Here is a 27,775-nt window from a genome sequence, read left to right on the forward strand (position 1 = left end):
CATTATTATACTTAAGATGAGCCTACTATTATCTTTGTATCTTTAACTTCTCTGAAAAACAGCTTCTTTATGTATGAAATTGTATGGTAATAATTACTATATATGGTTGTTATGAGAATTAAAACAGTTCTAATCTATGCACATTTAATTTTTCTTTAGGTTCCATTTTTTTGACCACATAATAATTTTCTTTCCTTCTAAAACTTACGTGTTTTAGTTAATCTTCATGTGCTACTTTATAGACTTTCTAGAGCAACTGTGGATTGAGATCTTGTTTGGCACATAAAAAGTGCACAGGGTCTATTTGTTTAATTTCCCTTCTTTAGTTCTTGAAAACACTATTTTGGAATAAAATCTCACAAATAAAACCTGTGATGATATTCAAAATACTTAACAACTCACTCTGGAAAGTGTTGGCCCTGAGCAATACAGTGCAAAGGGGTTAAGTGTTAATTCTGGCTGCGTGTGCATAGTGTGGGAAGCTTTTAAATTCACATTATAGGTTTGAAGCAAGCCAGTAACATAGAGTCAAACTCATGTTCTAAACAGGAGATGTGTTTAAAGGAGATTGAGCTAAGAGGCACTTATGCTTTCAAACAGACACCCAGGCCTAGTGAAGTTCATCTATCTTTACTATACCCATTCAATCTTGGGAAAAATAAAAACTAAAAAAATAAATAAAAGAAAACACAACTTACAATTTTTAATCTTGGGCAAAAGACAAAAATTGTGTAAAGTTGGTTTTTCCTGTGACATTGTAAATGCTGAAATGCATACTACAAATAAATCAACCTTGTGGGACAATTTATGGCTAAAATAGTAGAGTTCCTTTCTCTTTTTATTTATTACAGACACTTCCCTTTCTTACATTTTTCCAATTCATAACTATAAATATTTTAAGGACAATTTGATACAATTATTCACTTAAATTTTATGCATTTTAATATAATCTTTTCAATAATAGGTAAACCAAATATGGTAGCATTTTTTTTCTTTCTAAAGAATGTTTTAAATATAGATTTAATAATCCAGGTTCTAAAAATTTCTGAAATTGCAGTGTCCAACTTTTGTACCTACAATATAGCAAGGTGATTATATGTGCATTTGGAATGAAAGTTTGAATAGTGACTATTTTTTGCTAAGAATAAACATTTACTTTTCAAAGTACCTGTATTTTTTATACTTTAAAGTTGCATATGATTGTTTTCTTAAAATCTGACTATTAATATGTGCCTTATTTTCATTTTTCTCTTCTTTTCTCTCTCCCTTCACTCCGCTTCCTTGGATGCTTTCCCAAAGGAGGACAAAGTGGTTAGAATCCATGATTTCTTTTCTATCACTTGTTATTACAATGTCATGAATTTTATTAAGAGAATGTTTCACTTTCAAAAAGAAATTAAGTGCTAGGAAGAGCTCATTCCCAGTTCTCATGGAAAAATAAAATGAATATCTAGGAGCATTACAGAGTTTTATATTAATAGGCAAAGACTGGATAATAGTCATGGAAATAGTGATATTTTAATATAATTAAATCACTATGAAACTCATTTGTTCTCTTAGCTCCCTGAGTTCTGAGGATGATCTATTTGCCTTTAGAAACAATAATGCTTAATGAGCTCTACCTTTCTCAATATTCTTTAGAGGCATAGACAGATGATTTGAAACTTTCTGGTAGAAGAAATGGAATGCATTAATTTAGTAGAGAGGAAGGATCAAATTAAGATCAAGAACTCAGAATAAAATGATATTTCTCTAGAACACAAGTAGTAGAGTTGTCATATTGAACCACAGTTTTGCTCTTTTCTTTTCCCTCCTTCATTGAAATCACTCCCTCAGGGAGTAAAGGGTCACCTTTAATGTTTATCAACCTTGGAAACCACAGAGGCTATACTCAGTAAGATAGGAGATGAGTGAAATCTTCAATCAGCCTGTCCTTTGTATATATACATACTTTGTATACACACTTCCATTTGGTATAAATTACAATTCCCCCAAAGTCATTAATTCCCACTATGAGACTGAGTCAATGAGCATTTCAGGTTCAATATATCAACTCAGCTGACCCTGTTCAACTGTTTTAAATTTTAGATTACATATAGTGCATAGGTAGTCAGTGTGACATTAAGTTGAACATTAATTTGTGTTTTTAAGTTTCTTGCTAGTGTATTTTATCAGTATTTTTTTCTATGAAAAAGAAATTAGATTGAAAATTATTTGGTTTAATTATTTCACTGTGTTTCCTTATAACATGGGTGGTATGTGAGATCATTTTAGGGGTTGTTATTTTAATACAATACAGGTTTCCCATGCTATCTGGAAGTAGAGTGTTTCTATGAAAACTTTTGCAAGTCCAAATGGCATATAAAAGGAAGAACCAGTTACCTCTGGACACATCTTGCTAACAGATGCACAAAATAAATCAGATAAAGCACAGATGTCCAGAGACACAGGTCAGAGTATGGTGACCAGACGCTGAGATGCTGGTGGGTCTGGGAAAGGAGCTTGGGGGTCCCACTATCTCTGCTCTGACTGAGCACTGCCTCTATAACAGTTCACTCTAAAACAAACACAGAATGATGTTTTCACATCTCACCTTTTTTTTGTACAAGTGAAAAGCCTTTTTGGATTTCCTTCATTTAGTCAAAACAGGTACAAGTACAGGTCTTCCATGAAAGTAAAGTGGAAAGAAGTGAACTTTTGAAAAGTGGAGGACATCAGTAGTGCATCACATTAGAAAAAATGTAATTATAATATCACAGTTTTGGTTGCATGAATATTATTACTTTGGATGAGTCTGAATTTGAAGTGTAGGTAATTTTTAAATCCTTTAAAGAATAAAAGTTAAGTACATAAATAATGCTGGTGTCATGCAGAACTGGTGATAAAACTTTAGCCGCTCCAGTAGAGCTGGCCAGGTTGATTGTCCTATATATGCTTGTTATGATTACTGACTCTGTAACAAAAATTCAGGTGGATTTTGTGGTTCTCAGGCTAATAACAGAATTAAAAGACCTATAACATACAATAGCTTTCAATTATTTTATTCACTTTGATTAGAGTGTATATATCTAAAACCTACCATTTATGTTTAAGTACCTGGTCATAATTTCATTAAACTCCTTCATAACCGATTGAGATTGTTCAATGAATTGCTTTCTAGTCCAAGGAAACTGAAACCAGATTTTGTCTTTGTGCTAAATAGTTGAGTATTAAGCAAAGTGTTTGCTGTTTCTTTCTCTATTCCTCTGGCATCTTTTATTTTTAATGGAGAAATTATAATTTGCAAATGTGTGTGTAGCAGGAAGAGGAGACTGATGGTATGAGAGGAAAGCAAAGAGTAATAGGATGAATAAAACCTTTCTAAAATCAATCTCCATCTTGATAAATGCAATGATAATGAAGTCTACATAGGTTGTTAAATTGATGAATAATGTGACTAAAATACTACTATATATGATATGAAGACCTAAGATTAGCTAAGATATAAATATTTCTTTATTGAGTCCAATGAAAAATATTCATGATCCTATTTTTTTACAGCCCGGCAATGTTTTATTTTAAAATTTTACTGTTAGTATAAATCAGCTCTAGTAATTTGGGAGATTGTATACTTGCTTAAAAAGAAAATGGCTTGTCATATATAGTCACTTTGCAAATGACCCATAATAGTTTATAATAGATTATTTTTTATTATTTTTATTATTTTTATAATATTTATTTATATTATTTTAAAGTGCACACTTTCAGAGATAAAATGGCAGTTTTTGCTTCATAAGAAGGCCTCTCCAAAGTCTGAATACATAGGGGTACTGGGGATTTCCCCACAACCTGTCTAAATTGTTTTTGTCTTTGTTTTATCCTCTGTTTGATGGCAGAGTATTGAATTTAGATAACTCCTTTGGTAAATTAACAGTTTGCTTTTACTAAATCTACTGAACTGAGTCCTCTAAGTTCAATTCCTTTAGGGTTTTCCATAAACTTTCATCAGTATTTCCTTTTTGGTAAGAGTGAGTGACTGTCAAATAAAGCAACTAAAAATGAACTACCTTGCTACCTTTCTATTTAATCTTTTTTTTTCATACAAAAGAAGTGTCATGCATTATAAGTTGAGTATTTTGTAATAAATGTAAGCAATATTCAGAAAACAGAACATGACCATTTTCTTAGCTATTTTATTTAAATGTAAAAGCTAAACATATCTACCCTTTAAATGTCATATATAAGAAAAATAAAACCTCTTTTTTCAATCAAGATAATAATTAATGAGGGGCAGTGTTTACAAAGTCACGACTTTTTAAACTGGCTCCTCATACATTTTCATTGGTGTTTATTTATATAATTATGCTAAATGATATGCTGATAAAGTAAGTATGTTTTTGTAGAAAACAATTCATAAAATGTAAGGGTTGGGTGGAATGGGATAGCATCAATTGAGTTTTGAATTGGTCTCATCCTAAGGTATTATCTGTGGAATAATTGACCCTTGACATCATAAAAAACTGCTCTCATAGACTCTGTTCTTAAATGCCAAATTTTTTTTGTATTCTCTTCCACTAGGGTTAGATAAATAAAAGCAATTCAGTAGAAGTATATCCATTTTTAAAAATTATTTGCATGATTGCATTATTTATTCTTATGAAAAGAACTCTCAGAATTATCCCTATTTAGTCCATGATATGATGAGTCATCTAATCATAATTTTCCACATTCACTCTAGAAAAAAAATGACCTAAGAGCGTTCCTGGACCCACTTTCATGTTCCCTCTTTCTCTCTCTATTCGATTTTTTGTACTAGATGCTTTGGTGATGGTTTTCTCTGTAAGAGTGTTCTCTTAGAGACTGTGCCCAGAAAGGCCTAAGTAGAGAAGTTATAAATATAGGTAAGCATATCAGTAAGGAAATGTCAGGGTACATTAAGGGGGGAGCATTCACTAAGCAACTTAATTGATTAGATTTGTTAAGGTGCCTCTTAAGGTATTGTGCTTGTCCCCGTTGTTGTTATTGTTGTTTAGTTGCTAAGTTGAGTCTGACTCTGCAACCTCATGGACTATGACCCGCCAGGCTCCTCTCTGTCCATGGAGTTCCCAGGCAAGAACACTGGAATGGGTTGCCATTTCCTTCTCCAGGGGATCTTCCCAACCCAGGAGACCTTCTGCATTGACGGGTGGATTCTTTACCACTGAGCCTCCAGGAAAGCCTGCTTGCCCCAGACAGAAGGGTAAAACATCAAGTTCTAAAGAGCTTTATTAGATAATTCAGAAAGTTTTTATTCCAAATCTGTTTTAGGAATTTGCTACACTGTTCTTCAGGACCATGAAATTTTAATCTCTTGAATTTAGCCTTACTATCCTGGAAATGCTTGCTAATATTTAATAATTAGGAAATTTATAGTCCTGGTTTTGCCCCCCACTCCACAAACCATTTTTAAAACCTTTAAATAATCTCTTTCCATAAATCACAATTTTATAACAAATGCTCAATACAGATGCATCTTAGGGTGCAGAGAAAACCATTCTAGTTTCAGGAAAGGGGCCTTGGAAGTCAGAACTTTCAGAAAGGCAGACTAACCCATGGCAAGCTCTGTGGTATTTTGTGAACCTAAGTTGTCAGATCTGTTTTTCATTTACCCCGGAGTGGAATTACTGGGTTGCATGATAGCCCTATGTTTAACAATTTGAGGAACTGATTGTTTTCCCAAGCAGCTGCATAGCAGTGTTTATGGGTTCCAATTCTCCACATTCTCATCAACACTTGTTACTAGCTGGCTTTATTTTTACCCTAGCCATCATGTTACATGTGAAGTGATGTTATATTCCATTGTCCTTTTCACAAAGCTGTTTTTAGACCAAAATTATCAAACTAATTTGATATCTCCAAGAATTCACTTTGTATCTCACAAAACAAAAATGTTTCTAAGTTAGCAACTTCTTGAGAATGAATTTTTTTAAGCTACCGTATTCAAAGTATTAGGCGTTTGGTTTCTTTAGTGATTCTTTATGTCTTTTATGTTACAATTTCACAACTACTTATTAATCTACATAAACCAATCAGAACAGGAGCTCTGTTGAGTTTAGGATAACTTGGAATCTAATATCTGTCTGCTTAGACCATCTATGCCTAGGATGCACACAAAGTTAGAGACTTTATTACCAATTGAAAAGACTATATTTTAAATACTCACTAAGAACTAGCAGCTTCTGTTTTCCCACTCAGCCATAGGCCCAAAATTAACACAGATACTTAAGCCCAGATTTTAAAAGATCATTCTTTTTTCAGTGTGTGCAAGATACTTTTTTAAGTGATGTGAGCTTGCAGCAGTATGCAAACAGACCCACAGAGAGACCAACAACCAGACTTTTTGTCATCCACCACCCAACTTTCCATCCCTCCTTGCCGTCGGCCTCCAGCAGATTTCAGTGGTAGACAGACTCCCTGTCATTGCTGCTGTTCAGTTCATTTCAGTGGCTCCGTCACGTCCAGCTCTTTGCGACCCCAAGAATCGCAGCACGCTGGGCCTCCCTGTCCATCACCAACTCCCGGAGTTTACTCAAACTCATGCCCATCGAGTCGGTGATGCCATCCAGTCATCTCATCCTCTGTCGTCCCCTTCTCCTCCTGCCCCCAATCCCTCCCAGCATCAGGGTCTTTTCCATTGCTGCTGCTGGTGGGGAATAAATTTTCAGTAGCAAACAAAGCCTATTTTATCTGATACAAGTCTTGTTACTCCAGCTCTGTAATGTCTGCTGTTTGCATGGTATATCCTTCTGTGTTTGTTAAAATTTAATCATACATTTATCTTTGAATCTGAAGTGTGTCTCATATAAATGACATGTACTTAGGTTTTGGATTTTTTTTAATTCATTCTAACAATCTCTGCCTTTTGACTAGATTTTAATGCATTCATATTTAACGTTATTACTGATATGACCGCATTTTTTCTCTTAGTTTACATTTTGCTTTTTATGTTTTTTGATTCCTCTGTTTCTCCTTTACTACTTTCTTTTGCATTGAATGGGCATATTCTAGGCATGCTTTAAATATTTCAGTGATTTTTAACTATATTTATGGTTTATTTTCTTAGTGACTGTAGATTTTCCCATTTGCAACTTTTTTTTTCTAGTTTTATTGAAATATAATTGACAGACAATGTGTAAATCGAAGGTATTCAATGTGATGGTTTGCTGCATATATTTATGCATCCATCTTGACAGAATCTACTTCAGCTTTACACTATCTTAATTCAAGTGAAAGATAAGTTTTTCAAGATTTTTTTTTTTGATGTGGATCATTTTTAAAGTATTTATTAAATCTGTTACAAGATTGCTTCTGTTTTATGCTTTTTTATTTTCTGTCCCCAAGGCATGTGGAATCTTAGCTAACCCACAGGGATCAAACCCACACCTTCTGCATTGAAAAGCGAGGTCTTAACCACTGGACTGCCCAGGAGAAATGTTAATTCTTCATAGCTCTATTCACCTTTCTCCCTTTTTTGTGCTATTATTTTTATATATTTTATGTCTATATATGTTAAAATTCCAATAATACATTGTTGTAACTAACACTTTATATGGTTTTGCCTTTTAATAAAGCCAAGAGAGGAAATGAGAGCAAGTATATATTTATAGGATCTGTTATGTAATATTCTTATTTACTATTTTTGGTTCTCTTCATTTCTTCCTGGGGATTCAAGATACCATCTGGTGTCATTTCCCAACTCCAATTCATAGTTGCTTCCATCCATCTCCTTTGTTCTGTTATTGTCAAATCTATTTGATTTCTTTACATTGTAAGCATAACAATGCTAGTATATTAATACTGTTTTATACTATTCTTAAATAATTCAAGATAACAAAAAAGAAATATGAAATTATACTTTCATAATTACCCCTATAATTCTATTTACCAGAGTTCTTTTTTATGTGAATTCATGTTTCTATCTACGCTAAAGACTTTCCTTTAGTATTTCTTAAAAGTGAGTTTCCTAGCAATGAATTATGTCAGATTTTGTTAACCTAGGAATATATTTCACCTTCATTTTTGAAAAATAGTTTGCTGAATGTAGGGTTCTTGGTTAACAGCCTCTTTTTCCTTCTTTTAGCACTTCAAGTATACCATCCCACTGCCTCTGACCTCTACTGTCTCTGATGAGAAGTCAACTGTTAATCTTACTAAAAGCCTGTGTGTGTGTGTGTGTGTGTGTGTGTGTAAGATGAGTGTATTTTCTCTTGTTTTTTTCAAGAATTTCTCTTTTCCTTTTGTTTTCGGTGTTTATTGTGATGTGTATGTATCTGGATAATGGATCTCTTTGTGTTGTTCCTAGTTGGGTTCATTGAGCTTCTTAGATGTACAGATTGATGTTTTCCATCAAATCTATGAAGGTTCAGCTTTTAATGCTTTGTGTTTGGAAGGGATCTCTTTCTCTCTGTCCTCATTATGGCAGTGCCTATTACACATATATTCCTGTGGCTGATAGTCTTCTACATTTCTTCAAGGTTCTGTTCATTTTTCTTCATTCTTTTTTCTTTGTTTTCACCAGGTCTCATAATCACTATTTATTTATCTTTATATTCATGAATTCTTTATTCTGCCAGTTTAAAACTTAATATTGAATCCCTCTAGTAATTCTTTTCATTTTTAATCATTTTATTTCTTTAATAAGTTATATATCTTTATCTTCTATATTAGATGAGATGCTGTTTTCTTAACTTCTTTTGTTCTTCGAGCATGATCACTTTAGCTCTTTGAACATATTTACAAGTTTTTTTTTTAATGTCTTTGTCAGGTATGTCCAACATCTGGGCCTTCTCTGAAGAAGATTAGTCATATTTCTGTTTCTTTGGATGCCTCATAATTTATAGTTGAATATTGGCCATTTTAGAAAGTATATTGTAGCAGATCTGGATACTGATCCCTGTCCTCACTCCCAGGGCTTATTTTTGCTTGCTTGCTTCTTTATTTGTTTCATGAGTTGGCTATATTATTTCAGTGAAGCCTATTTCTCCTGTAGTGTTAGCCTCTGAAGTTTCTACTCATGGGCAAAACTTTATCATGTACACATCTGTCTTGCCTTCCCATCAGAGATGCTGGTGTTTTTAACCAGGCTGTCTTTAACCATCATTCTCTTTTCCTGGTCTCTCAGTTAAGATTTTAATTCTGCTCAAATTGGAGCCAGTCTTTAAAACCTGTTCTGATGCCGGTCTCTTCTCTGTCTCCATGGTTCTTTCTGCTCAGCTTCTTGCTTGCCTTTTGTTTCCCTTGTTGTTATCGCAGAGCTGTCAGTCTTCTCCTTATGGCTCAGGACCAAAATCTGCATTGCTTTTGACTGTGTTGCTCAGCTTGAATGTTCCCAACTTCTATTCCAGATGAAATCCGTTCCCTTAGAGAAAGATACAGAGCTCTTTCTTCCTGTGTATGACTTGCCTCTTCTCCTAGTCAGAACTCCATGTCACTGCTCTGGAGCTAGGGTTAGGGATAGCAGCCTGCTACTCTCGGGCAGACACTCCTGCTCCATGAGTGTGGCACTGGATGAGGTCAGTAATTCCTGATAGGCTTGATGTACTTTTCCTCATGTGGAACATCCACCGCATGAGGTAGCTGAGATCAGCATGTTTGGGGTCCCACAGCCTTGGCCTGCACAGCAGAGGTAGAATTTTAACCCTACAACTGGGAGATGGGTGGGGGAAGAGAGCCTTTGACCACTCCACAGCCTCTGCCTAGAGGAGAGCTTCTGCATCACAGACCTGGATAAGGAGCGCCGTGGCCTTACCTGCTGGGGCAGATGCTATAACGCTTGACCGGGAGCTGCAGGTCGTGCACACACTCAGGTGCAACTTCCATCTTCCTGAGCTTGGAGGGGAGAAGGAAGGAAGTGGGTTGTAGCTCAGATGCCACAGACCCTCCCTCACTGTTTTGATGGATTTTAAGTAGAGTTTATTGAATAAACCTTTCTCCATTTGTTATATGCCCTTTGGACAATTTCTAGGAACTTTAAATGGTTACTTTTGAGAAGTAATTTTCACCAGTCATGGAGAAGTCTGAAAAACTCCTCACTTAATGATTCTTAGAAATGCCTTTCAAAGCAACTCTTGATGGTTCTGTTAAAACTCATCTATTCACTTATTAATTCATCTTTTCATTTTCTTGTTCATTACTTCATGCCTTCTCACATGAGGTTTTTGTATATAATTTTGTCCTGTTAGAATTAACTACTAATTGATTCAACAAATGCAATTTTGATGGAGATACATGCCAAGATGCACTCTTTTTGTTTAATTCATATAAAATTATTTCTGTGAGCTTATTATATCATAAATTCAGATTAAAAGTGTGAATGTGCAGGTGTTGTTTTGATGCAAAAAAAAATACTTATAGAACACCACATTAAGGAAAATAAGATTCTCAAAAGCTTCCTCTTAGTGTACATGATAAAAAAAAGTATCTGATAATTCTATAGACATTCCTACTCAAACTTTTCACTGCCAGAATATCTGTGCTTATTTGTTTTAAAGCCACAAGTTTACTAAACTATGACTAATCCCCATATTCTATATATTATTTTCTTTTTTTCATGTTAGCATTTTATTTAAACAAATACAAACACAATACTTAATAGAAGTCTGTCCAAAATAAATATGCAATATAAACTTGCACATATTCTATTTATCAAAGCTGTTTTGGAAATATCTTTAAAAATTTATAAAATATGTTCTAAATTTGTTAACTTTGCACTTAATTTTTTTAATATGTTCTAAATCTTCTAGTCACAATTAAAGTTACACACCTAGATCTTAAGAAATCATTGTTTTCATATATTTCTTTATCACATCATTTAACAAATGTATTTTTGAGTGCTTTATTTTGTTGCTATGTATATATACATGCAATAGATGTGTTTCTTACATCAACTTCAATAGCAAATATCTTGTTTCCAAAATTCCATTTGAACTGTTTCATAATGGAGGAAAAAAATGACAAATACTTGTGTTGCCAAAAAGTTAATTCTTGTAACACTCAATTATTTTTATTGACTAGTAAAATATTGTTGTAGCAAAGAATATGGTAAAAGTAGAAGGCTCATCTTCAGTGAGAAAAGTACTATACCACTGAGCTCTTCATTTATGTCTAGGGAATTTGAAAATGTCTGTGCTTTTTAACAGAAGACCAAGCATGCCAGCAGCTGAGTAGAGTGTACAGTTATGTACATGTACCAGACGTGATCCTCTCAGGGAAATGGGGCACTTGGGGGCAGTAAATCAATACTCAGGTTGAGGGTTGGAATAGAAGATCACAAAAGTTTCTTCTTTATTTGCATTTTTTAAATGTTTTCCTTGTTTTGTTTGTTGTTGTTACTTCTAGATGTGGTTAAAATTGCATTCCCTTCTCTAGGAGATCTTTCCGACCCAGGGATCACACTTGAGTTTCCTACATTGCAGGCAAATTCCTTACCATCTGAGACACCAGAGAAGCCCCAAAATTTTATTACTGATCACAATTACTTTATAGTATAGTTTGGGCTTCCCAGGTGGCACAATGGCAACTTGCCTACCAATGTAAGAGATGCAAGAGAAGCGAGTTTAATCCTTGGGTAGGGAAGACACCTGGAGAAGGAAATGGCAACTGTCTATAGTATTCTTGCCTTGTCATGAAGAAGGGGCTTGTGTAACTCAGGAAGCTATGAGCCATGCCACATAGGGCCACTCAAGATGGATGGGTCATATTGAAGAGTTTTGACAAACATGGTCCTTTGGAAGAGGACATGGCTAACAACTCCAGTATTCTTGCGAAGAGAACACTATTCACCATATGAAAAGGCAAAAAGGTATGACAACAGAAGATGAACCCTCAGGTCAGAAAGTGTCCAATATGATGCTGGGGAAGAATGTGTGTGTTAGTCACTCAGTCATGTCCAACTCTTTGAAACCCCATGAACTATGTGTAGCCCATCAGGCTCCTCTGTCTATGGTATTTTCCAGGCAAGAATACTGGAGTGGGTTGCCAGAGCAGAGGGCACTTACTATTAGCTCAAGAAAGAATGAAGAGGCTGGGCTAAAGCAGGAACGATACTCAAGTCGTGAAAGTGTATGCTGCTGAAAGTAAAGTGCAATGCTGTAAAGAAAAATGTTGCATAGGAACCTGAAATTTAGGTCCATGAAACAAGGTAAGTTGGACATGACAAAACAGGAGATGGCAAGATTGTACATCAACATCTCAGGAATCAGTGGCCTAAAAGGGATAGGAATGGGAGAATTTAATTCAGATGACCATTATATCTACTATGTGGACAAGAACCCCTTAGAAGGAATGGAGTACCTCATCATTAACAAAAGAATCAGAAATGCAGTATTTGGGTGCAACCTCAAAAATGACAGAATGATCTCAGTTTGTTTCCAAGGAAAACCATTGAACATCACAGCAATCCAAGTCTATACCCCAACCACTAATGCTGAAGAAGCTGAAGTTGAATAGTTCTATGAAGACCTGCAAGACTTTCTAGAACTACCCCCCCCCAAAAAAAAAAAAATGTCCTTTTCATCAGGGGGACTGGAATACAAAGTAGGAAGTCACAAGATACCTGGGGTAACAAGCAAGTTTGGATTTGGAGTACAAAATGAAACAAGGCAAAGGCTAACAGAGTCTTGCCAAGAGAAGGCACTGGTCATAGCAAATACCCTCTTCCAACAACACAAGAGAAGACTCTACACATGGACATCAGCAGGTAGTCAAAAATGAAATCAGATTGATTATGTTCTTTGCAGTTGAAGTTGGAAAAGCTCTATACAGTCAGCAAAAACAAGACCTGGAGCTTACTGTGACTCAGATTATGAGCTCCTTATTGCAAAATTCAGGCTCAAATTGAAGAAAGTAGGGAAAACCACTAGGCCATTCAGGTATGAACTAAAGCAAATCCCTTATGATTATACAGTAGAGGTGACAAATAGATTCAAGGGATTAGATCTTGTAGACAGGATACCTGAAGAACTATGGACAAAGGTACATAACATTGTACAGGAGGCAGTGAACAAAATCATCCCCAAGATAAAGAAAAGAAAGAATGCAAAGTGGTTGTCCAAGGAAGCTTTACAAATAGGTGAGGTGAAGAGAAGTTAAACATAAGGGAGAAAGGGAAAGATAAACCCAACTGAATGTGGACTTCCAAAGAATAGCAAGGAGCCCTTCTTCAAATGAACAATGTAAAAAATAGATGAAAACAACAGAATGGGAAAGACTAGAGATCTCTTTAAGAAAAGTGGAAATATCAAAAGAACATTTCATGCAAGGATGGGCACGATAAAGGACAGAAACTGTAAGGACTTACAAAGCAGAGGAGATTAAGAAGGCGTGGCAAGAATACACAGAAGAACTGTACCCGCAAAATGTCTTAATGACCTGGATAACCACAATGATGTGGCCATTTGTCTAGAGCCAAATATCCTTGCATCTGAAGTCAAGTGGGCCTTAGGAAGCATTATGACAAACAAAACTAATGGAGGTGATAGAATTCCAGATAGGCTATTCAAAATCCTAAACATGATGCTGTTAAAGTGTTGCAATTAATATTTCAGCAAATTTGAAAAACTCAGCAGTGGCCACAAGACTGATATAGGTTACTTTTCACTCCAATTCCAGAGAAGGTCAATGCCAAAGAATGTTCCAACTACTGCACAGTTGCACTCATTTCACAGGCTAGTAAGGTAATGCTCAAAATCCTTCAAGCTAGGCTTCAACATTACATGAACAGAGAACTTTGAGAAATACAAGCTGGGTTTATAAAAGGCAGAGGAACCAGAGATCAAATAACCAACATTCATTGGATCATGGAAAAATCAAGGGAATTCTAGAAAATCTTCTGATTTCTTAAATAGATTAAAGCCTTTGACTGTGTGGATCACAACTGTGAAAAATTCTTAAGGGGCAGCAATACCAGACTACCTTACCTGCCTCCTGAGAAATCTGTATACAGGTCAAGAAGCAACATTTAGACACAGACATGGAACAACAGACTGGTGCAAAATTGGGAAAGGAGAACAACAAGGCTGTATATTGTCACCCTGCTTATTTAACTTATATGCAGAGTACATCATGAGAAATGCCGGGCTAGATGAAGTACAGCTGAAAAAAAGATTGCCACGAGAAATGTTAATAACCTCAAATGTGCAGATGACACCACCCTAATGGCAGAAGGTGAAGAGGAATTAAAAAGCTTCTTGATAAAGGTGAAAGAGGAAGATGAAAAAGCTGGCTTAAAGGTCAACATTCAAAAAAGTAAGATCATGGCATCTAGTCCCATCAGTTCAAGGCAAATAAATGGAGAAACAATGGAAACCATGATAAACTCTATTTTTTTTTGGGGGGGGGTGCTCCAAAATCACTGCAGATGGTGACTGTAGCCATAAAATTAAAAGAATATGGCTTCTTGGAAGGAAAGTTATTACAAACATAGACTGCCTATTTAAAAGCAGAGACATTACTTTGCCTACAAAGGTCCATCCAGTCAAAGCTATGGTTTTTCCAGTAGTCATGTATGGATGTGAGAGTTGGGCAGTATAAAAGGCTGAGCACCAAAGAACTGATTCCTTTTAACTGTGATGGTAGAGAAGACTCTTGAGAATCCCTTGGATAGCAAGGAGATCAAACCAGTCAATCCTAAAGGAAGTCAATGCTGAATATTCACTGGAAGGGCTGATGCTGAAGCTGAAACTCCAATACTTTGGTCACCTGATGCGAAGAACAGACTCAGAGGAAAAGACCCTGATGCTGGGAAAGACTGAGGGAAGGAGGAGAAGGGAACAACGGAGGAACAGATGGTTGGATGACATCACTGACTCAATGGACATGAGTGTGAGCAAATTCCAGGAGATAGTGAAGGACAGGGAACCCTGGTGTGCTGCAGTTCATGGGGTTGCAAAGAGTTGGGCATGAGTGAGTGACTGAACAACAATAAGACTGTGTATTAGAGACATCAACAAATGGTTTTTAAAATAGTCATGAATGTATGTAAGAACTGGACCATAAAGGAGCCTGAGTGCTGAAAAATTGATGCTTCCAAATTGTGATGGAGAAGACTCTTGAGAGTCCCTTGGATTGCAAGGAGATCAAGCCAGTCATTTCTAAAGGAATCAACTGTGAATATTCATTGAAAGGACTAATACTGAACCTGAAGCTCCAACTGATGTGAAGAGCTGACTCCCTGGAAAAGACCCTAATGCAGGGGAAGACTGAGGGCAGGGGCAGGAGAGGGCAGCAGAGGATGATATGGTTAAATAGCATCACCAACTCAATGGACATGAATTAGAGCAAACCCTGGGAGATAGTGGAGGACAGAGGAGTCTGCAGTCCATGGGTTCACAAAGAGTCGGATAGAGCTAAGCGACTGAACAGCAGCAATAACACAATTACTTTATTTGTATGGTAAGACTGTATCTTCTTATATCTATATATTATTCTTTTATCTATACATTTTAGTTCTTAACATTTAAAATTATTAGAGATGCCTAAATTGTTATTAGATACATAAACCATTTATATTGGGTTTTGTAGAGAAGATTCATCCATCGTGTTACCAGTTAATAATGCTATTAATTTCTCTGAATGTATCTTGCTCTTTTGTACTTTTATATCTTTGCTTAGTTTCTTTCTGTACTAAAGTAATCTTGCCCCATAAAGCACTCCTCACAAGGGTCTCAGGCAGAGTTAGCTTGTTCTGCACTTTTTATACATCTAAATTGTAATATATTCCACTTTGATTTATGTTTCTTGTAGGCAAGGAAATATTAAATACTCTTTTGAAAGCTCAATGATGTGGACACTGCTTGACACACATTAGGTATCCAATTCATATTTCTTAGAAAAACATGGATTCAATGAGATAACAAATAATTTCTCTCCAACTCTGACATTTTCTATGTCTTTGAAATATTAGTATCAGTAGGTGCAGCAAATCCTTCCTAGAAACTAACTAGTGTTTACCCGGCATGTCTTTTTCTAGCTGTAGATCACAGGCCTAATGCATGTGCACTTTATATCAGAGAATCCACAGCAGCCTTAGTGCTTGCTGGTGTCAGCCCAGCTCAGTCTTTAATTCATCATCCTTCTGGATCACAGCATCACCATTACCCCTGAACTATTTCAGGAAACATATCAACATTGTCACCCAACTCAGTCTTTTCTTTCTGTTTACCAGAATAGTATGTTCTCCTTATTTTTATTTGAGTTCTCTATTCTCTTGAAAATTAAAGAGTGAAAGACTATCTTCCTGCCTTTCTTGTGGATTAAGTACAAGGAGGAACTTCTCATGTTACCTGATGTCTGATTCACTTGCTTTCTCAATCTTTGCTTTATTTTCAGTTTTTCATAAAAAAGTACAGTTGGGATATTAAGACATAGTGTAAAGATAATCGGGGTATTAAGACATAGTGTAAAGATAATCAGGGATTGTGTAACATAAATTAAGAAGTTATATAATGAATACAACTGTATTTCTACTTCAAAATTATTCTTTAAAATGGAAAAAAAATTTGATGGTGTCATAAGACTTGGTTTATAATCAATATAAAAGAAGAAAGGTACAAAGACAAGGTCAATTGTCTGTCTTACAGACATTGCCCATTTGTTTGTGTGTGTTTCTGATCTTATTGCATGTGTTTTTCTTCAGCTGCGCACACTAACTACTTCCTTGGTCATTGTTTCTCAGCTGTCTGATTTGCCCTACTTTCTATCATATGTATATTAAATTTCCTGCACCCATCTCTTCATATTTTTTCACCTCATCTTCACTACTTTTCATTGCTAATAGTTCTCAGAATTCAAAGCTCTTTTTATATAATTATCCCTTCATGTGAACTTTGAATTATCCAAAAGCAAAAATTTTATATCAGATTGTCTTGTTTCCATGGAACAAATATTTTCTCAAAACTCCTTAGTAACATGAATTATGCATTTTCTTTTCAATGTCAGTTTCCCCTCAGTTCATCCAGTATATAATACCATTGTTATTTATGGAAACATTTGCTGTGACTCCTCACAAAATTCCCATTTTTCTCAAATAAAAATTTCACCTTTTGGTTCATCCTTAAAATTTGAGTTTGATCCCTTTTCTAAATTTTAGCTTTAGGTGAAGAAGAAAGTTTTCATTTTCTAATAGCCCCAAGATGTCAGTTTGGGGAAGGTATGAGCATGATGCTATGGGAGGAAGACTAGATGCAGGAAATTTGGGATAGATTACTGGCTTCCCCTCACTACTCTATGCCTCTCAGACTCAAGCATTCAGGCCCCTTTCCTTTAGTAAATCCTCAGCATCATTCAGAATCCAGATTTCCTTCCCTCCAATACTTTGATTGTGTGGATCACAACAAACTGTGGAAAATTCTTAAAGAGATGGGAATATCAGACCACCTTACCTGCCTCTTGAGAAATCTGTATGCAGGTTAGGAAACAACAGTTAGAACTGGACATGGAACAACAGACTGGTTCCAAATAGGAAAAGGAGTACATCAAGGCCGTATATTGTCACCCTGCTTATTTAACTTATATGCAGAGAACAGCATGAGAAATGCTGGACTGGATGAAGCCCAAACTGGAATCAAGACTGCTGGGAGAATTATCTGCATAACCTCAGATATGCACATGACACCACACTTGGAGCAGAAAAGGAAGAAGAACTAAAGAGCCTCTTGATGAAAGTGAATGAGGAGGGTGAAAAAGTTGGCTTAAAATTCAACATTCAGGAAACTAAGATCATGGCATTTGGTCCCATCACTTCATGGCAAATGATGGGGAAACAATGGAAACAGTGACAAACTTTATTCTTTGAGGCTCCAAAATCACTGCAGATGATGACTGCAGCCATGAAATTAAAAGATGCTCGCTCCTTGGAAAAAAAGTTATGACCAACCTAGATAGCATATTAAAAAGTAGAGACATTACTTGGTCAACATAGGTCTATCTAGTCAAAGCTATGGTTTTTCCAGTAGCCATGTATGGATGTGAGAGTCGAACTGTAAATAAAACTGAGCACCAAATAATTGATGCTTTTGAACTGTGGTATTGAAGACTCTTGAGAGTCCCTTGGACTGCAGGGAGATCCAACCAGTCCATCCTAAAGGAAATCAGTCCTGAATATTCATTGGAAGGACTGATGCTGAAGCTTAAACTCCAATACTTTGGCCACCTGATGCAAAGAACTGACTCATTGAAAAGACCCTGATGATGGGAAAGATCGAACATAGGAGAAGGGGATGACAGAGGATGAGATGGTTGGATGATATCATGGACTCAATGGACATGAGTTTGAGCAAGCTCCAGGAGTTGGTGTTGGACAGGGAAGCCTGGCATGCTGCAGTCCATGAGGTTGCAAAGAGTCTGACATGAGTGAGCAACTGAACTGAACTGAACTGAATACTTCTGTTCCTCATACTTGTCTCTTAGCCTTGCAGGAAAGACTGAGGTTCCCAGTACTTGTGACAGGTCAGAATCCTAACTGTGCTAGTCAACAATGTGGGGGGAGGCACTCTGGGGGAGAGGCCTCAGCGTGGCAGTTAGGTGCATCTGCAGATGCTCAATAAGCATCTCTAACTTAACACATATAACACCCAACTCCCATTTTTATCTCCTAAGCTAGCTTACTCCACAGTCTTCACTGCAGGAAACCGAAACTCCACTCCTAAAGAAGCATAAACCAAAGACCTAGGAATCCTCCTGATTCCAAAATCCTCCTGATTTTGTTGTTGTTTGCTTGCTTTTCTCTCATGTCTCACATCCAACCCATCAGGAAATCCTGTTGGCTTTGTCTTCAAAGTATTTCTGGAATGCCACTTCTTCTCACCATCTCATTTCCAGCCTTTTCTGAGACATCATCCAGGCTGAATTATTGCATTCTTTTGCTAACTGAGCTCTCCTTTCTGTTCCCAAAATGCCACTCCCCAAACCCAATCTTAGCTGTGATTTTAAGAAGTAAAGCAGACCATGTGATGTCTCTTCTCAAAACCCCATGATGGCTTTTCATCTCATGATGAAAGTAAAAGTAAAAACAAAGATCCTCAGAGTGGTACTCAAACTCTCTGTGACCTGATCTATACCTACACACAGGCACCCTTTCTGATCATCTCATGCTTGCCCACCACCTTTGCCAGAGGCCTTCCTCCTGTCCCTGTCACACACTAAGCAGATACCTGGGTGGGTCCAGGTGCAGCTGCAGCTTTTTCTGGAGACTCTTCTCATACCTCAGTCCTGAACTTACTTCTGGTCTTTGCTCTAATATTGCTGTATCAAGGATGGCCTCTCTAATCACCCCATATAAAATCGCAGCACTCTCCACCACAATATCCTTTTTTCATGTTTAATTTTTCTCCATACACACATATATATATAGAAAGTACTATGGATATATATATCCATATATATATGGATATATGTCATATATATGTATGGAGATAAGTACTATGGAATATATGTGTGTGTGTATATATATATATTCCATCCAGGATACAGTGAAGGACAGGGAAGCCTGACATGCTGCAGTTCATGGGGCGAAAAGAGTTGGACAAGACTGAGCCACTGAATATGTGTGTGTGTGTGTGTGTGTGTGTGTGTGTATTTGTTCAATATGAGTTCTGTGAAGACTGGGCTTTGTTTTAATTGTATTAGGGTTTTCTAGAGAAACAGAACCTATATTTCTATATATATATATATATATATATGGAATTGGCTTATGCAGCTACATAGGCTGAGAAGCCCCATGACCTGCTGTCTATAGTAGGAAGGCCTAGGAGTGATTACCTCCTGGAAGGCTTTGGTTACTTCCAGTCCAGGCCAGAAGGCCTGAGAACCAGAGGAGCCAGGAGTCTAGTCCTGACCTCAGTGCAGGAGGAGAAACTGAAGCCGCAGCTCAAGCAGTCAGGTGAACCGTGAACTCTCCCTTTCTCCACCTTTTTGTTCCGTTCAGGTCCTCAGGGGATTGGACACCATCCATTCACACTGGAAAGGGCCATCTGCTTTGCTTAGTTTACCCATTCAAATGCTCGTCTCATCTGGAAACACCCTCACAGACACACCCAGAAATCATATTCAACCCAGTATCTGGGTAGGGTGTGACCAAGGAGAGTTGACCCGTGACATGAACCATCTCTGTGATGAGGGCTGAGAAGTTAGTGTCTGGGGCATGAGCTTCAGGCCAGCAGGACAAAGGACCTCTTCTCCACTCAGCAGCATCCTCCTGCCTCGAGAATCTCCCTGGGCACAGTACTGTTGTACTTTATATGCTGTATTTGCATATTAAAGTGAGGAGTGAAATTTGCAGCCCAGGTCTGCGTGCAGAGCGCTGGCACGATTTTGGAAGCCTTTTCTGCCCTCTGTCACTGGACCCTGGACCATCCCTGTCCTGAGACCACATGCTCCTTAGCTCCAGCATCTCTGGGAACTCAGTCCATGCCCAGCCTTCCCTTTGTCTCTGTCACATCATAGGCTAACCATGTCCTACTCAGCTTGATTCTTTTTTTTTTTTTTTTCCACTGTGCTGGGTCTTCATTGCTGCCCGGGCTTTCTCTAGTTGTGGAGAGGAGACAACTAGCCTTCTGTGGTCAGGTGCAGGCTTCTCATTGTGGTGGCTGCTCCTGTTGTGGACCACGGGTCCTTGGGCGTGTGGACTTCGTTAGTTGTGGCTCATGGGTGCCAAAACTCAGGCTCAGAAGTTGTGCCTCACAGGCTCAGTTGCTCAGCAGCACGTGGGATCTTCCTGGACCAGGGATCAACGAGTGTCCCTTGCATTGCAAGGCAGATTCTTAACCGCTGGGCTGAAAGGGAAGGCCTCAAGCTGATTCTCACCTGCACCGTGTCTTCTAAAATTTTCTCAGTTTCTGACTACTAAAGGTGCCCATCCTTGTTCCACAGAACATATCCGGATGCCATTCTTACCTTTCTATTTCTATAGCTTTTGGAGGAGTAGAGGCAATTGCCTTCTTGAAATGAAAATTCATTGAGTAATTTTGATAAGGTTGAACTTTTAGACAAATAACATAAGATCTTATATAGAATGAGAAACTTTCCCCCAATTTAGAAATTGTGTCTTTATGACTGAGAGACTTCACTTTCACTTTTCACATTCATGCATTGGAGAAGGAAATGGAAACCCACTCCAGTATTCTTGCCTGGAGAATCCCAGGGACAGAGGAGCCTGGTGGGGTCTATGGGGTCGCACAGAATTGAACACGACTGAAGTGACTTAGCAGTAGCAGCAGCATGCTGGCATTGGACCTGCATGATTTTAAAATTAATTTTGTTGTAGAATAGTTGACACACATGATTTTTAAGATACTGCTTTTGCTGAATATTTTTCGAAATTTAGTACTTTTAGTTTTTTCTTATATGACCCAGAATAATTTTTTTCTTGAATTCTTGTCACCTCCAAGTCTCACTGGGTTGATTTGCCTATTAGTGAAAATCAGTAATGCTAGTTATAGATTATTGAAAACCAATAATCCTAGTTATTGCAGTGAGAAAATACAAATCAATGATATTATAATGTCAGAGAAAAATTTAAATAATTTTAAACTTGGTGATTAATGCTATATAAATAAATATTTGATGTGAGACACTTCTTGATCATTTTACTCTTTGCCCTAAAACTCATATACAGATATCAAATACTGTAATCTGTAGTATTTTTAAATAATGAGAATATTTTATGAAAATTACTATGCCAAACATCAAATGAACAATTGAAGTAGTTGTTCTCTGATGTATCTTGAAATTCTTTTGAAAAGAAAATATTTGGCTTATGTAAAGTCATTGTTGAACTGCATACTTTCTCACTGACGAAGTATTGTGAAAGTTAGAGAAAATGAGAGGATTAGAATTTGAGTTGGCACAATTTAGTGAATGCAAATGAGCCAAAACTATACTTCTGTAATTTGTCTTTTAATTTGCCTAACATTGTTTGAATGTTTTGCAAAGTAATTTCCAACTTGCATTATTTCATGGATTTATGTACACACTGTACATCATCACAGTAGTTCTTTACAGGTAGAGATGAGAAGTATGGCTAAATAAGTTGAGTGATATTTTTCTACAACAAAATGTTGACAGAATATGGCTGGAAATCCAAGTTACTTGCCTCAGAACTCATGGCTTTTAAAGTAAGGTGATATGATTAATCTCTTCCAAAACAAATTCTCTGGTTATAAAACATCTTTGTGTTCATAACAGATTTTAAAGGAAGTACTAAGTCTGACACTATATTTGTGGATATGTCTTAGCTCCTTCACTTTGCTCTAACTAACTGCTGGATGACATGTGCCACATCATCTCTCTCTCTCTCTCTCTCTCTCTCTCTCTCTCTCTCTCTCTATATATATATATATATATATATATATATATATATATATTTTCTGAGAGATATTTGAATTGAAAAGAATCAAAGGAGGTTCCCCACAAGCTTTTCAACTTACCAAGTCCAAATCTAGATCAACCTCAGTGGTGAATGGCACGTGCATGAAGAATGAGCACATATAGGTTTTTCTGTTTTAGACTATTAATTCAATATTTGGAGTGGTAAAGAATTAGCTTGCCAATGCAGGAGACACAGGAGATGTGAGTCCAGTCCCTAGGTCAGTTCCCTGGAGTAGGAAATAGCAACCCACTTCAGTGTCTGGCCTGAAATATTCTATGGACAGAGGAGCCTGCAGGCTATAGTCCCTGGTGTCACAGAGTCAGACATGACTGAGAATGCATGCACACAATCTAGTTTCCATTTCATGAATCCTTCTTAATCATATACTTCTTGGTGGGCACTTTATTATTAGTTGGAATAAGTTACTTTGCTTCAAATTGTATCTTTCATTAGGCATATGAATCTGGTTGAAAGTCAAATACTTAATACAGGCATTGATTTTCTTGATATCCATAGAATAAATAACATGTAAATTCTTCTAAGGGATTCTTGCACACAGTAGTAGATATAATAGTCATCTGAGTTAAATTCACCCATTCCAGTCCATTTTAGTTCACTGATTCTTAAAATGTCAACGTTCACTCTTGCCATTCCCTGTTTGACCACTTCCAATGTGCCTTGATTCATGGATCTAACATTCCAGGTTCCTATGCAATATTGCTTTTGAAAGCATCAGACCTTGCTTCCATCACCAGTCATATCCACAACTGGGTGCTGTTTTTGCTTTGGCTCTGACTCTTCATTCTTTCTGGAGTTATTTCTCTACTGATCTCCAGTAGCATATTGGGCACCTACCAACCTGGGGAGTTCATCTTTCAGTGTCCTATCTTTTTGCCTTTTCATACTGTTCATGGGGTTCTCAAGGCAAGAACACTGAAGTGGTTTGCCATTCCCTTCTCCAGTGGGCCACATTCTGTCAGAACTCTCCACCATGACCCTTCCATCTTGGGTGGCCCCACACGGCATGGCTCATAGTTTCATTGAGTTAGATGTGGCTCTGGTCCATGTGATCAGATTGGTTAGTTTTCTCTGATTGTGGTTTTCAGCCTGTCTGCTCTCTGAGGGAGAAGGATAAGAGGCTTATGGAGTTTTCTGAAGGGAGAGACTGACTGAGGAGGAAACTGGGTCTTGGGTCTTGTTCTGATGGGCAGGGCCATGCTCAGTAAATCCTTAGTCCAATTTTCTGTGGATGGGGGGAGCTGTGTTCCCTCCCTGCTGTTTACCTGGGGCCATCTATGATAAAGGTAATGAAAATAATGATGATCTCCTTCAAAAGATCCCATGCATGTACTGCTACACTCAGTGCCCCCAACCCTGCAGCAGGCCACCCCTGACCCACGCCTCCGCTGGAGACTCCTGGACACTCACAGGCAAGCCTGGGTCAGTCTCTTGTGGGGTCACTGCTCCTTTCTCCTGGGTCCTGGTGGACAAGCCTCTGTCTGTGCCCTCTAAGAGTCTATTTCCCAGTCCTGTGTAAGTTCTGGCAGCTCTGTGGTGGGGTTAATGGCAACCTCCTCCAAGAGGGCTTGTGCCATATGCAGGTCTGCTGCACCCAGAGCCCCAGTCCATGTGGCAGTCCACTGTGACCCGTACCTCCACAGGAGACACTGAGACATAGTTTTGTCTCAGACTCTGTGGGGTCCCTGGGTCCTCCTGCGCACAAGGTTGAAGCTGGTTTTAGAAAAGGCAGAGGAACCAGAGATCAAACTGCCAACATCCACTGGATCATCGAAAAAGCAAGAGAGTTCCAGAAAAACATCTATTTCTGCTTTATTGACTATTCCAAAGCCTTTGACTGTGTGGATCACAATAAGCTGAAAAATTCTGAAAGAGATGGGAATACCAGACACCTTACCTGCCTCTTGAAAAATCTGTGTGCAGGTCAGGAAGCAACAGTTAGAACTGGACATGGAATAGCAGACTGGTTCCAAATAGAAAAAGGAGTACGTCAAGGCTGTATATTGTCACCCTGCTTATTTAACTTATATGCAGAGTACATCATGAGAAAGGCTGGGCTGGAGGAAGCACAAGCTGGAATCAAGACTGCTGGGAGAAATGTCAATAACCTTAGATATGCAGATGACACCACCCTTATGGCAGAAAGTGAAGAGTAACTAAAAAGTCTCTTGATGAAAGTGGAAGAGGAGAGTGAAAAAGTTGGCTTAAAGTTCAACATTCAGGAAACTAAGATCATGGCATCCAGTCCCATCACTTCATGCCAAATAGATGGGGAAACAGTGGGAAAAGTGGCAAACTTTATTTTGGGGGACTCGAAAAATCACTGCAGATGGTGAGTGCAGCCATGAAATTAAAATGTGCTTACTCCTTGGAAGAAAAGCCATGACCAACCTAGACAGCATATTAATAACCAGAGACATTACTTTGCCAAAAAAGGTCCATCTAGTCAAAGCTATCATTTTTCTAGTAGTCATATATGGATGTGACAGTTGGACTATAAAGAAAGCTGAGTGCAGAAGAATTGATGCTTTTGGACTGTGGTGTTGAAGAAGACTCTTGAGAATCTCTTGGACTGCAAGGAGATCTAACCAGTCCAACCTAAAGGAAATCAGTCCTGAATATTCATTGGAAGGACTAATGTTGAAGCTGAAACTCCGATACTTTGGCCACCTGATGGGAAGAGCTGACTCATTTGAAAAGACCCTGACGCTGGGAAAGAGTGAAGGCAGAAGGAGAAGGGGATGACAGAGGCTGAGATGGTTGGATGGCATCACCGACTCAATGGACATGAGTTTTTATAAACTCCGGGAGTTGGTGATGGACAGGGAGGCCTGGCGTGCTGCAGTTCGGACACGACTGAGCGACTGAACTGAACTGAATTGGAAAAGTATGGTATTAATAGAAACTGATCTCATCTGTTCTCTAAATTCACTCTTTTATCATAAGGAGCTTATTTTTAGAAGTATGTGACCCAAATACATAATGCAAATCGTATTTTTGTCATCCTCCATAAGCCAATTAAAACATACATTATCAAGTTAGATTTATAAAGTGATTATATTTATTCCAGACATTTGAGATTGTCTTTATTCAGCCTTGTCAGTATTCCTTAAAAAGTGTTTTCCTTACTTAGATTTTTGGTTAGTGAATTAGAGAATATTTAAACAACAACAACAAAAAAACAAACAGAATATTATGCTAATAGAGTATCCTTCCAAAATAAGTCGCTACATAATTTTTTTACTTTTAAAGATTTTTTTGTAGGTGCTATTTCTTTTAATTTGATTTAGGAAAGTTAAAACTGTGTAAATAATTCTGTTACTTAAGTAGTAGACTATAAAAGTATCTAATTTCCTACTTTTATTCAATCGTGAGGCCACCATCATTTAATTTATATTATTAAATGCAAGTAACTTCCTACAACTGCAGCAAGAAGGTCATTCATATTCTTAATTGCTTGTATTAATATGTTTTCTTCTGAACCTTATTTTCTGTTTGCATTCACAGAAAGATCTAAAGATAATATTTTTGCAATATTTAGTTTCAGTGATACAAATGTAAATGTCAGGTATAAACACAGTGTAGAAGTGGAATGTATGGCTTACAGGAATAATTCTTTTATTAATTTATTTTATTGACGTATAGTTGATTTACAATGTTTTGTTAGTTTCTGCTCTACAGCAAAGTGAATCAGTTATACATATATACATTCTTTTCATGTTGTTTTCCATTATGGTTTGTCACAAGATATTGAATATAGTTCCCTATGTCACACTGTAGAACCTTATTTTCTATCCATTCTATGTATAGTAGTTTGCATCTGCTAATCACAGGCCCCCAATCCATCCCTCCCCATCCCCCTCCCACTTGGCAACATCAAGTCTGTTCTCTATATCTTTGTGTCTCTTTTTGTCCATAGATAAGTTCATTTGTGTTGTATTTTAGATGCTGTGTGTGAGTGTATCTTGTCTTATATGTGACTTATATGCTTATATGTGACTTAGTTCACTTCATATGGTAACCTCTAGGTCCATCTCATTCCAACCCCAAAGAAGTTTTCATTCTTTTGGGGCAATGCCAAAGAATGTTCAAACTGCTTCACAATTGTGCTCATCTCACATGTTAGGAAAGTAATGATCAAAATTCTCCAAGCTAGGCTTCAGCAGCACATGAACTGTTAACTTCCAGATATTCAAGCTGGATTTAGAAAAGGCAGATGAACCAGAGAACAAATTGCCAGCATCCATTGGATCACAGAAAAATAAAATAAAATTCCAGAAAAACACCTGCTTGTGCTTTATTGATTACAACAAAGCCTTTGACTGTGTAATCACAACAAACTGTGGAAAATTCTTCAAGAGATGGGAATACCAGACCATCTTACCTGCCTCTTGAGAAATCTATATGCAGGTCAAGAAGCAATGGTTAGAACTGGACATGGAACAACAGACTGATTCCAAATTGGGAAAGGAGTCTGTCAAGGCTGAATATTGTCACCCTGCTTATTTAACTTTTATGCAGAGTACATCATGCAAAATGCTGGGCTAGATGAAGCACATGTTGGGCTCAAGATTGCCAGGAGAAGTATCAATAACCTCAGATATGCAGAGGACACCACCCCTATGACAAAACATGAAGAGGAACTGAAGAACCTCCTGATGAAAGTGAAGGAGGAATGAAAAAGCTGTCTTAAAACTTAACATTCAAAAACTAAGATCATGGCATCCAGTCCAATCACTTCATGGTAAATAGATGCGGAAACAATGGAAACAGTGACAGACTATTTTCTTGGGCTCAAAATCACTGTGGTTGGTGACTGCAACCATGAAATTAAAAGATGCTTGTTCTTTGGAAGAAAAACTATGACCGACCAAGAGAGCATATTTAAAAAGCAGAGACATTACTTTGCTGACAAAGGTCTGTCTAGTCAAAGCTATGGTGTTTCCAGTAGTCATATATGGGTGTGAGAGTTGGACCATAAAGAAAGCTGAGCACCAAAGAATTGATGCTTTTGAACTGTGGTGTTGGAGAAGACTCTTGAGAGTCCCTTGGACTGCAAGGAGATCCAACCAGTCCATCCTAAAGGAAATCAATCCTGAATATTCATTGGAAAGACTGATGCTGAAGCTGAAAGCCCAATACTCTGGCCACCTGATGTAAAGAACTGACTCATTGGAAAAGACCCTGATGATGGGAAAGATTGAAAGCAGGAGGAGAAAGGGACAACAGAGGATGAGATGGTTGGATGGCATCACTGACTCCATGGACATGAGTTTGAGCAAGCTCCGGGAGTTGGTGATGGACAGGGAAGCCTGGTTTGCTGCAGTCCATGACGTCGCAAAGAGTTGGACACGACTGAGTGATAGAACTGACTGA

The 27,775-nt window shown here is 37.5% G+C and overlaps 1 protein-coding gene across 1 annotated transcript in view; it reads left to right on the plus strand.

The window, feature by feature from the left end:
- The window catches only part of RIMS1 (regulating synaptic membrane exocytosis 1), a 580,103-nt gene that overhangs the window by 249,383 nt on the left and 302,945 nt on the right, over nucleotides 1-27,775 (plus strand). The window contains exon 4 of the mRNA XM_061131514.1: nucleotides 1,300-1,311. Within this exon, the coding sequence (XP_060987497.1) occupies nucleotides 1,300-1,311 (12 nt within the window). The remainder of the gene's footprint in view (nucleotides 1-1,299; nucleotides 1,312-27,775) is intronic.

The sequence above is a fragment of the Dama dama genome, chromosome 28 (genome assembly GCF_033118175.1).
Source record: "Dama dama isolate Ldn47 chromosome 28, ASM3311817v1, whole genome shotgun sequence".
Lineage (NCBI taxonomy): Eukaryota > Metazoa > Chordata > Mammalia > Artiodactyla > Cervidae > Dama > Dama dama.